This window comes from Rhyacophila brunnea, unplaced genomic scaffold, assembly GCF_057557595.1.
Source record: "Rhyacophila brunnea isolate RB1 unplaced genomic scaffold, BYU_Rbru_1.0 scaffold_19, whole genome shotgun sequence".
NCBI classification, from domain to species: Eukaryota; Metazoa; Arthropoda; class Insecta; order Trichoptera; family Rhyacophilidae; genus Rhyacophila; species Rhyacophila brunnea.
This window is the reverse complement of record NW_028232848.1, coordinates 33887116-33900460: the sequence shown is the minus strand read 5'-3', so window position 1 is coordinate 33900460 and position 13345 is coordinate 33887116. Positions and strand designations below refer to the sequence as shown.

Sequence of the window (13345 nt, the reverse complement as noted above, 5' to 3'; positions counted from 1 at the left end):
TTATGTTTTCCTGATACTTTACAAATGTGTAATAATTGTAGTCATATGTTTATTCATTCGCGTGATGACTGCTATTATCTATAAAAATACAAATAATAATTAACTGGGTGTTTCAATTTATTATATTATTAGTTATTCTTTAATTCATAATAATATCTACCGATATTTTTACTGCTTCCCTAATACATTTTTTCGTATACTTTTAAAATTCAGTAGTTCTTTAAAATTTATGACACATATATCTAATGACGTAATTCCTATAGTATTATTACGAATTAATTTAAAATCAATTAGATTTGGTTGTATTTAAGAATATGTAGAAAACTAAAAAAACTAGTATTAGATTAAAGATATACATTACAAATTTTGCCGGCAGATATCACAATTGTGGTTTTTTTTTTACATCCGATTAAAGAAATAATCGGTTTACTAATTTATCATATCGACAATACTTACATAAGTATATGATATTATGTACAGGCTTTTCGATCATATAAATATACGTAATATACAGACTGTAAAATAATGCGAAGTTTCCCACTCTATTAAAAGGTTTTTCATTAGATCATATTTTCCCCCAGGCTTTCCCACTTTTACTGTAATTTGAAACATAGCTTACTTCTCATAAATTATATAATTCCACGAGCTTGTTATTTATAATTTTCACGTACTTGATTCAAATAGTATTTTACGACCATTAATATAAATCAATGATTTTCAAACAATTATCTAGAATATAATTTAAAGTTTTATACACAAGAGATTTTATTTTTAGATTTGTAGCAAAGATAAATAAATTTATATTGATGATATTATTATAAAAGATGGCAAATGTCAACAATAAATTGAATAAATCAGTTGAATTGTCATGTTCAGTAGCTATTTTAGCTGTGTTTAACAAAGCCAAAAAATACGACTGTCGTCACCTAATTATATTGTCTGACCCTTTGGTTTTCAGACATTTAGACCCTGGGAACCCTCTGCTTTGAAGACGGTGGCTGAGATCAGTCGTTGCTTGACTGATAAAACAGGTGAGTGCTTTTATCTGAGTACCTGAGACAGTGAATACGCATATAAATCCAAAGAGGTGATGCGGTTGCTGTTTTAGACACTCTTGAGGTATCCAGAGGACTGGAGGAATTATTTTATATTCATTGAGAAAGCTAGTATATCAATAGTTTTATCATTATTAGATTATTTATTTTAAACTTTTTGTCACTTATTTTGTTTTAATATTTTATTAGTATTATTGTTTCTCTATATTATAATTTTTTGATTCTATATGTAATTCTCAATGTTATAATATTCTGTAAATGTTTGTTTGCAATAAAAATGAATAATAATGAAACAATATTTTCTATTATTTCGTGTTTAAATGGATTGTTCTATTGTTATTTACAATAAATTTTTGGTAATCATTAATTTACAAATCTATTTCTGGGTGTAAATTTTCTTATATCTGCTTGCAGTAAGACTGCTATAAATAGTTAAATTGTTATAGTATCAATATAACTAGTTATATAGTTACGGAAGAATTTCTTCTTCGAATCTTTTCAAAAGTTTTAAATGAGTGTGTATAAGTTTCAGAAAAGCTTGCATCTTTAGACGTTCCTGTTAGTAGGCGTATAATATATAATTATTTTATAAATATAATGTTTCAGACTTTCACGATTGTTTTTCATCGTAATAGATTCTTGGGTTTCCGCCGTGTGTACTTCTTCCTTCTTTCCTCGACGTTTCGGGCTCGTTGCAGAGGCCATTATCAAGATATATTATGTGTTATGATGGAGTGTAGTGTAGGTATATGAATGTTAATGTCGCCCTAAGAATATTGGATTTTGCTGACAGTACCGGAAGCCATGGCGTTTTTAACCGTAACCCATCATCGCTATTAATATTTTCAGGGTTTTTATAGATTTTGATGGCCTCCTTTACCAATCGTGAGAAATATCCTTTGTACCGATCCAGTATCTAGGTTTCGAAGTCAAATTTGTATCATGCATCCATCGAGCGCTCGGCAATTGCTGATATCGTGTAGTGTTTAACCGGTTAAGTGCCCAAAGCGTCTTTGGACGCCCTAATTACACCAATTCTTATGTTAATTACTATCAATTAACTAATTGCGGCATAGAAAGGATTAAGTCGGTATGCCCTCTCGTGTTCACTCACACGACGAGGAAAGAAGAAATTATTACAAGATAAAAATAACTTTTTTATACCATGTTTTTAAATTTTCTGTTGAATCATATAAACTTGACAATTCTATGTATTAATAATTTAAAAGTTAGTTAAAAATCGATTGCAAGATTTTTACTGGATAAAAAACCCACCGGACAAACAAGAATACGTGTTAAGAAAAACGTGGTAAAAAGTACACGCAGTGGAAACCCAAGAATCTAGTACGATATTTTATAAATGTATAAAAATGTCACAACGTAAAATTTATTTTATAAATGTATAAAAATATTCCCAAAATAAATTACATTGTTACAGAAAACTCTAGAAATATTAGATGTAAAATATGACTGTCCCGAACTCATTTAAAGTATTCTATGGGCACAGGTTTCATGATAAATAATATCCATAGAATATTCCGGTTAGCAATAAAAAGGACTTCTAACGTCCGCATTTGTCAAATGTCTTCGTCGTTCGCGTGTGAAATTATTGTCGTTAGCACTCCGTTACCTGACCCACTATATCTTACTGCCTCCTGTTCGTATCGTCAGCTATTAAAGCCTCGTTTGGAAATGTGTTTGTTGAATGTTGCCATTACACAAATTGATAAAAATCATAACTCCAGGCGGCGCTGTTCACCGCTTTTCGCGAGATTCCTGTTGTTTTCGTCATGACCTAAATCCGTTGTTATTATTTAAAATCATTTTTCATTTTTAATGGTGATGGAAACACTCTCATTTATTAAAACTACGCGTATGTGTGTCGTGTAGTGAAATAATTAATTGAGGTAATCCCCGGAAAAGCGTCTACGCCATAAATCAATGAGAGAAATTAAAACATATTTTTGATGACTTATATTCCACTTAGACTTAATATGGCACTCGTAGTCCAGTGCGTAACGACATAGCCTTTTGTCAGGGGGCTACGGGTTCGATTCTACGTGAGGTCACAATATATGTATGTAAATTTATCAAAGCCATAGTGTCTGTGACTATTTCGCTTATATTATTAACTACACTACTGTCCTTGGCATGTTGAAGTGCTCAAAAGAATATATAGGTATATTATTTTTCGAATGTTAAAAATAATGTTAATAATACGTACTGGGAAAATTTAACTAAATTTTAAATGGGTACGACATGACCAGGACACAGCGCTCGAAATGGAAAAATTTACGAACCGGAGCGCTCGACAGTTTTCTGAAGATTTTTACATAGTAAAGTTATCAAAGTTTATGTGTTTTTTTCATAAAAATAAGTCTGTTAGATTTTCTATTATAAGGCCTAGCTCAGACGGTCAAATTATTTATTACATATAAGATGACGATATTACGAGACGGAGCAATAATTTTACCGATTTCACGAACAGGAACGGCGCTCCGGTGCGTTCCGGTCCATTTCGAGCCCTGCCAGGACACACAAAAGTTTTGTTTATTTAATATTAAATTAGCATAATTAGATTAATTGAAAATGAGGAAAGATACCGGTTGAATTGACTGGTATAGTAGTGTGACTAATCGACCGTTATGAAAAAAATACCACAATGATGTTGACAGCGATTATGACTCTCATATTAGCTTAAATTTTATGTCCAACTAATTCGTAGCATTTCTATTAATTTACTATATTTTTGTCTTAAATAATTACGTTTGTTTCATAATATGCATTAAAGTTAAACAAAACGCGAATTCAATATTTGAAGACAGCCAGCACGCTTGGATTTTATGTCCTAAAGTAATAAAATAAAATATGCTTCAAATCCTTGTTCCATGGCGACTAGCCTTTATATTTATCTGTTCTGTGAACAAGACGCAATATCATAGATGCATAATATTTTATATAATATGAGATTTTCGTATAGTGTTGTGTAGTTGAATAAATCATTTCAAATTGCAGATTCATTTTTAGCAAAAATATATTTATTTACAGAGTTGTCAAGACCACCATAAAAGATAAAACATCGTAATTGGTACAAGTCTTAAAGAAATTTGTAATAGAACTTACCGCGTACCACACTCGGCATTAATCGAGTGTATCATGATGCTCAAATAGGTGACGTAAGAGGCCTGCAGTTTTTTTTATATCAGGTAATTATTTGAGAAATGTTAGACAAAAAAATGTCTATAATTCATAAACAACCTTCATATGGGTGAACAATCACGAAAAATGTAAAATAATATAACGTTATTAACTAATTCTGGCAAACGTAAACTGCATGGTATGTAATTTAAAAAATTAACGTACAATCTGTGTGCACTATCTGACATTTCAACTGCCACCAATAATAATTGGGGGGTGATACTATCTCAAGATAAATATCGAAATAATTTATATAAAAAGTTAGCATAGTTATAAAACACCCTTATCGATCGAATTTGAAATCAGTTCTTTTTTTAAATTAATTTAAATGCGATTCTCATAGATGGCAGTCTCAACTGGAGTCCTTATTATATTTGTCTATCTTTGTCTATGGATCCAACACTAATAAATCCGGATACCGAATACCGTATCATTGTTAAATTAAATGATTAATGTATTTATACTTGCCGAGTTTTAGTTTAGAAACGAAACCCGTGAAATCCTAGAATACTCAGCGTTAGGGATTATGAAAAAAAACTACTTACCTACAACTATATTCTGGAATTTGATTGATCGCTTCGGGCAAGTCTCGTTTTGTTTACTGTGCCAGTTAAAATGATTGATTGGGTTAATTATTTTTAGTGCGATCGTTAGTTGGGAAAGATTTTCCCTTATTATTATTAGGTGTATAAAATAATATTTTAGATACACGTGTAAGTAATTTTAACTGTTAGAATTATTTTTCAGTTAGTGAATATAACCGAATAATATGTAATAAGGTAAGTCGGGGGAAAACGCCAAAGCTTAAATCGCAACATGTCAGTGCAGTAACCATTTTTAGGATCTGTCATTAATACCGGAGAACAATGCTAGGCGATGGTCCTGTTAAATTTTAAATTAAAAATAATTACAAGATAAAAAGAACTTTTTATATACAACGTTTTTCAATTTTCTGTTGAATCATATAAACTTGACTTGACTAGCTTAAGCGATCAAAAAATTTTGTACTTGATAGAAATAATACTGAAATGTCATTTTGACATTTCATATTGATTTCCATAGTAACGCACGTATATATATTAAAAATTTAGTTGTTAGGACCCCAGACCCCTAGCAACCAATAATAGTGGATTGGATTACGGATTTCTTCCGAAATAACTTTTCATTGAAAACAGAATTAACTGAAAATTAATTCAATTCTACTTAAAGATGGCTAAAACTATTAAAAGAATGCATTGGAATCGTGTATTCTAAAAGTTTCAAATGTCTAGCTAGTCGGGAAGTTAGTTAAAAATCGATTGCAAGATTTATACCGGACAAATAGCCACCGGACAAATAAGAATACGAGCTAATAAAAACGTTGTAAAATACGCTTATAAAACGAGGGAAGTACCCATTTTTTTGGTGGTACTTTATTTACACATTTACTCAAAATATATTCAGCATAAAATTCATGGTTAAGTTCGGTTTCATTGAATAATACACTACGTTTGGCATCACATTTTAGTATTTAAGGTTATCTTGCACACCGGCCTTATTTTATTTCTGTCCTTGGCATCTTACCCCTACAAATGGGGGAAGATGCCATTTTGAATATTTTTGGTCATTCACTGTGTCAGTTTTTAGTATTTTGCAAAAACTCATATTTAATCATTATTGCATTAACATTAAAACGTATTTCTGTCATTGAAAACATAATATAAAAATTCTATATTGTAGTGTAATTAGCATTTCTGATGTGAGTGAATTGAGTGACGAAGAAAACTTTTGCGCCTCTTGCGATCGATATTACTTTGATAAAGAAAGCCCTACAGTTGATTGGATTGCATGTGTAGGGTGCCAACAATCGCTACATGCAACAAGCGTGTCCAATCCGGACATTTGCGACCTGTGCATGAAGTCTTATTTTTTTTTAGTTTGTGGCATCTTCACCCGACAAAGTGGGGGAAGATGGCATTTTTAGTTTTTATATTTTTTATAAGAAATGAAAATATAATTAATATTAAATTCTATAGGTTTTTAAAAGGTTTTGTCGGTAGCTATTTCGGTTGTAACACCATTATCAAGACTATTCCGATAGGCCGTTTGCCTTTGCTTAAATACTAAATGGTGTTACAACCGATATCGACAAAACCTTTGAAAAACCTGTAGAATTTAATATTAATTATATTTTCATTTCTTGTAAAATGTAATTCTACCAAGTAAATGCTAACTCAATTAATATTTCTTGTTTTTTTAATAGTATTGCTGCTAAGTGTTTTTCTAATATAAATATGTTTTTATTTTGAATATAAATATATTATTTTACAATCATTAATTCGTCAAAGCAAAAATTAGGCGTGTTCCCCCGACTTACCTTATAATAATTCTTATTTTTATGTGGGAAGACATTACCGAAAAATTCCCGCAGTACAAAGTATCAGGCTCGCATAAAACGTAGAAGATAAAATAATAATGTCACATAATAATGGTGTGTTGCTGTAGCTTACCATGTCTGGCTTCTTCTCCCTCCGGTGCGTGAGAGGTAAGCACCTGGAGCTCCTTTTCCAAGTCGACGTGACAGTCTGCAGAGTCCCATGATAGAAAACCTGAAAAAGAAAAAAAAAACAATTTAAAAGCTGTTAAAAAAATAATTCAATTTATTTTACCTATCTCCAAAGAATACATTAATATAGAAGTGGTTATATATTTTATGCTGTAGGTAGAGCATCAATAAAACTTTTTAATATTACTTATCTAATCTTAGCCTTGCATTAAAAATGAAAGTAATTAAATTCATATTACGTATTTTGCATTGTCGAATAACTCATAAAGTGAGTTTATGTAAACATTTAAAACATCATTATACATTCTGCTCGCTTCTTTGAGTATAAAAATCAAAGCTTTTTGCATCCGCCGTTGCGAAGCGCTACCGATAATTTGCGCCGTAGGCAGTGCATAAAAGCTCGCTGCATACAAAGCCAATTTCCGTTTCCTACTTAAGCGGGAAACTTTGCTGTAGCAATAAATACGTCGCTGCTCTACGTGAACTTGTTACAATAATTTAGTTTGCATAAAAGCTATCAGAGATAAAACAGTATTATGCCACGGTTCAGAGTGGTGGATATTAAAATCGTGCACCCAGGATAATCACTTGTAGGTGCGACTTTAAGGTTGAACCTCTTACCAGTGGTTACCACTGTCTGGGTGAGGGTTCCGCTGTGGAAGCAATGAGGATTGGTAAGGTAATCGGTATCATAACACGTGGCAGACACACGAGGCACCCTAACAGGAAGAGTGTGTATGGAAAATATACGGTTAAATTCTAATGGATTTAAATGGACGATTTTACACCTCTTGAGTGTAGTATTTTTATTGTTCATAATTACTAATGATCTATAATTAGGTTTTTACGATTTATATATGCTTATCGGGTGTATTATTATTGATAAGGTAGGGGTTTTATACAAACACTTCAATTATTCATAATTTGTTTGCTATATTTTTTATTGTGATTCTTGACTTAATAGGTAGGTGATAAAGTTTGTACCTACTTTATTGTATTGATGTCTTATATACGTTAGAGTTAATTGTATTCATTATCAGCGTGTATTTACTTTTTGGTGAGTGTACACAGTGAATGAAGATGCCGAAAGGCGAAACCCGGGTCGCAAAAACGACTCAAATGGAATAGTACAAAACATAAATCCATTAGAATTTAAATTGAAGTTCCATCAAGTACTTTCGGTCGATAGTATTTATATAATAATAAACGGTTAGTTGCGGTAATTAATCAACCAAGAATACTTCTATAGATTATGAAATTCACAATTGTACAAGATGTCTCATACTCCTCTATCATTCAAGAGTCACATGAATATTTTGGTACACTCTGGTCCCAAAGTGCTCATGTTAGCAAAATCGACACGAAATGGAGCGTATTCTTGCTTTTATGACTGCATGTGCTAATGAGAATATTTCCACCAAAGATATGACTAAACATGGTCATCTTGAGAACAACTTTAAACAATACGAGACTTACTCTATACCGACATAGCGTATCCATCAAAGAAACGTTTTCCCTTGAGAAGTCATTTTCGGATGGCAGAAGAGGAGCTGCATGACAGACTGAGAGGGAGAGCAGGAGAATGCTTGGTGCCATGATTGGCAAGCATGAGACGTGAGGAATTCCCTTCACATTGTGGATTCATTGGACGAGCTCTTGAATTTAAATTTACAAACAAATATAGTATGTGTCTGAACCGAATTCGGTATGGGTATTCATGATGTGCTTGACTGACTTCATGTACATACGAGTATATCATGGATTCCTGCAACATACTCGTATATGCCTTTTCCGGAAAAGCTTCAGCCGTAAATTAAGCTAAGCTGGAGGGTATTAAATAGATTAATGCCACTGTGACTTTTTATATAACTGGGTCTGTGATTTAATTATTTTCATTTTGTTTTCTGATCTAGTTTCTTCTTTCCGATTTTTTATTAAATTTTTAGAGTTTAAGACTTGCTATCTCCGTGTGATTATAATAATTATATTCATATAACTTGTCATTACCATCAGGGTGAATTATATATAACTATCTTAGGCTACAACATTAAACCTTAGAATTCGTAAGAAAGAAAACTTTACGGTTATTTGTTTGATGATTTGGATGGGTTTTTAACTAACACAAGTTTATTTCTTTCTCAAAATTTAACTATAATAAAAAAATGACCAATGTTCGAGTTCAGATACCATAAAAACCAATGTTTAAATTACTTTTTCTGTTGATGACAACTTAATAGGCATTCAACGCAAAAGAAATTTGATTCGGAAGAGAGAATGAACAATTAAAGCAGCCTAATTGTAAATTGAATATTCCCCAGTGTCTGTGAAAACCAGCAGAAATTTTAATTCCAGTTTAAAAATCAATTTATTCAACAAAATGGCGTCAAAACCAGAATTTTCTTATCAAAAGTTAGGCTTAACTTTGTTATTATCTCCGTGTTAGCAAAGTATGCTTAATTAATAACGTTTTGAAAAATAAAATGAAGGTTGTTTCGTTAACAACATTAAAATATTGCCAGTTCAACGATAACACTCATTAAGGCTTATTAAAAGATTATAAAAGCGATTGATTATTCATGTTAGTGCATCAGATAAGCTAGTTGTTAAAATTAATTCGCAAGTTTCATAGAGAGATTATTATATTAAATAATGATAAAAACACTCACTCAGACAATAAAAGATGTGAATTCAAATGCCATTCGGCCCATTTTTTTCTAAATTTGAAACAGAAAAGCACGATACGAGATTTTAAAAGGTGTAATTTTGATAGAAAACGCGCGTTTTTAGGTACTACGTATTTTTATTTTTATTTATGCATAGCTTTTACATTCTTACAGGAATATTACAGAAATGTTTTTACATGGTTATACAAAAACTTAAAATATTTAGAAGGCAGGGGGCTAGGGGTATGACTGCTTTTACCAACATCTGGAAAACACAAAATTTCATGGCTTTATATTATAGTATATATATACAATCTCACAGCAAGACTCTCAGAGTATGGTAAATATCCATCGCTTGATCGATATTTTTGCATGTGAAAATGGCGAGACATTTGAAATTTATAAAATTTAAGTTGGCCTGTTTTTAAATATTACACGTATCACAGGCGTATTGTAAAGATGGTGATAGTAAGTATACTTCTGAGCACAGAGCAGATTAATAAATATAATTCAGATAGGCTATACCCCAATACACAGAATTGTGAAGTAGGGTTTTGAATGTGTGAGTGATCTACGAAAATTTTGCAATAGTGTTGCAACCTTTAAATACACCAATATTGAATTAGCGTCAGTGCATATACCGAAAGCTATATTGTCAGAATGAAGGACAAGATTAGAAGGACGTATTCTTGACACGTGTTTAAGTTTATCCCATATTCTTCCACACGATCGGTTGCCAGTTACTCTACACCCGTTAGGTATTTTAGTTCCTATTAATTCTGTATTCTCTGCTTCTAAGGTTTTTTAAAATTATGCATTTTCATATTATGTAAGTATAATGTCGATCGTAGAATTTAATTGAGATATTTAAACTATGTTTGATCCCCTGTACCCAAAACTTCTCTCATTATTATGTTATTAAACTTTTACTGTACAATGAGAATATTTGAATAACAGGATAATAACATAAAATATTTAAATGGGTTTACTTTAGTGTAGGTAATTTAATGTTCTTTCTTATTTTGGGTTTATCAAAATTGCAAAAAACATTACACCTTTCATTTGGTGTGTGCTTAAAAAAGGTACATTATAAATTAAACTGATATGCATAGGTCCTTTCACGTAGGTACTATAAAAATTCGGACCTCTGAGGGAAAAATAATATTTAACAAAATAATACTTAAATGGGCCATTAAAATTCCCAAAATGGTGCTTTGGAGCGTAATGAGTACCTATCTTGTGGCAAAAACTCCGCAAAAGCGAAATTTATAATTTTACATGATTTTTTTAAAAGTACATAAACTAAAGTCATGATGTTATATTATGTAGTTATTAATATAACACCAATAAACTAAAAATAAAATTCAGTGAAGGTACCTATACGTTTTTTTCTTCTGGTGCGGTCTTATATCGACGGATAGCGACCAACTTATAGTGGGAACAGCTCTCTATCCTGAGCCAATCGTATATCATCCCCAACGCTTATGGTCACTTATGGAGCGTAACTAAGAGAATCTCTTTCTAAATCACGGTATATAATCGGTATCCCAAGTAAAATATTAAAAATTTATATTGAGTTTTCTTAAAACTCTTCAGTTCTTCTTTCTTAAAGCATTTCAGCATAGCTATAAATATTTTAAGCCTGAAAATTAATTTTCGATATTAATAATATTATAATTGGAACGTATGGTTCCGAAGTTATAATAAAAAAATCCAACGCACTTCCAACAATTCATCACGAGTAATTATAGCAGTCGGGTACGCGCCTAGGTTCAACCATTGTACATCACGCGAGATCAGTTGGGCTTTGAATCCAATTCTCACTGACTACATATTGTAAAATTACAAGATAAAAAGAACTTTTTATAAAAAACGTTTTTAAATTTTCTGTTGAATCATATAAACTTGAATTGACAACTTAAACGATAAAAAAAAATTGTACTTGATAGAAATAATACTGAAATGTCATTTTGACATATTGATTTCCATAGTAACGCACGTATATATTAATAATTTAGTTGCTAGGACCCCAGACCCCTAGCAACCAATAATGGTGTCGAAATAACTTTTCATACAAAACAGAATTAACTTAAAATTAATTCAATTCTACTTAAAGATGGCTAAAAGTATTTAAAAAAAAATGAATTGGCATTGACATCAAATGTCTAGCTAGTCGGGAAGTTAGTTAATAATCGATTGCAAGATTTGTACCGGACAAATAAGAATACGAGCTAAGAAAAACGTTGTAAAAATGGAACTACTGTGTAGAAGCGCACGCATAGATATGAAAAAAAATCAAATCAAATCAATCTATTTCTTTATTGTGTGTAGATAAATGTCTACTTTTTATTCCAGTATTTCACGCGGACAAATATGCCGACTATCGTTAGTATAAAATATCTTAATCATTTTGTATTCACCACATTTTGGGCTTCTTGCGTAGGATATAAGCCCTTCCGAATTACACTGGTTCGAAGAAATGTTAAGGTTCAGCAGAAATACGTTGTAATTAAGGACAAGAACAAAGATTGACGAGGCTTTCGACAAGACAAGTAGTACATTGAAACACGTCGATGATTTAACATAATATAGAAAATATTATCTTACGACACGTGTTTCGCTCACATGGTGAGGTACCGAGAGACGGGTTTATAAAATATGTGTAAACAATCTACAGGGTGGAAAAGAGAAATTTAATGTGAGAAAGGGCGAGCTGATAAAATATTCAAAATATTTACTTGTAGAGAGAAAATCATTAAGTTTGTGGAGAAATTAAGAGTTTAAATGTTGTTAAATATTGTGTGCCCAGGATTCAATTCATTTATTTTTAACATATTGTGGACATTAAAAATTATAAGTTTAAGACGTTCACAACATGACATTTAGAAACGAAGAAATATAAAACGGTATTACATAAAAAAAGAGATAAATCAGTATAGAGATAGATAGTATGTTATTAAACAGTAGAAATGTGTAAATACAAAAATATTAATTAGATAGGTACAAGGAAGTACACCGGATGAATTAAGCAGACCCTATTTTAAGAATTTATAAAACAACGTCCACCTATAATACTCATCCTCACGTAGGTGGAATATATCAACACCCGAAGCAATTTAGTTGAACATAGTTATCGCCCTCCCAATTGGCATTACCAGTGGCAGGTTGGTTCTGCACCTTGGGAGAATAAACAACTGATGGTCTCTATTTCTAAGATAGTTATCAGGGACACACAGGTCAACACTGCCCAGAATGGCAGAGTTCTCATTTATACTTCGTATAAGTCGAAAAAAATACGTAGCTTAATAAAGATTTCTTCTAAATTGCAGACTGCAGTATGTAAGCATGCCTAAGAGAAAGTCAGTTGGATAAAGCCACGGATAGTGTCCATACAATCTCAAGTAAAGGAGTCTCAAGAATTTCTTCTGAACCTCTCCACCATAAGGCCTTACTTCAACTGATACAGTGTCCAAACAATTGACCCATTCTCAAGTCTGCTTCGAACTAAAGAGTTAAATAAAAGTTTTAATAGGTACCGTAACATCCGAAAAGACCCGGGAAGTACGCATGACGAAGCCCAACATTTTAAGAGCCTTGTTACAAATGGTAACTATATGGGTAATAAATGTCAGTTTAATCTCAAATGGAAGGATACTTGAGATGTCAGTTTTGATCGTTATTCCAAACAGCGGCACAAAGGTCGAATATCACGTGGAGATGTATGACGTGTTGCACATGTATTTGGATCAAACTGTCAAATAACGTTCCCGCGCGAAGTTAAGATAAGTATGTTCACGCGTAGGTATTTATAAAAAAACCCTGCTCGATAAATTATATTAACAGCCTGTCGTCATGTTAACACTATGTTAAGCCAACCTTATTTT

General features: G+C 31.8%; 1 protein-coding gene across 1 annotated transcript in view; it reads right to left on the bottom strand.

Annotated features, from left to right (window-relative positions):
- The window catches only part of futsch (microtubule-associated protein futsch), a 311319-nt gene that overhangs the window by 93727 nt on the left and 204247 nt on the right, over positions 1-13345 (bottom strand). Inside the window, exon 2 of the mRNA XM_085945956.1 lies at positions 6743-6841. Within this exon, the coding sequence (XP_085802082.1) occupies positions 6743-6841 (99 nt within the window). The remainder of the gene's footprint in view (positions 1-6742; positions 6842-13345) is intronic.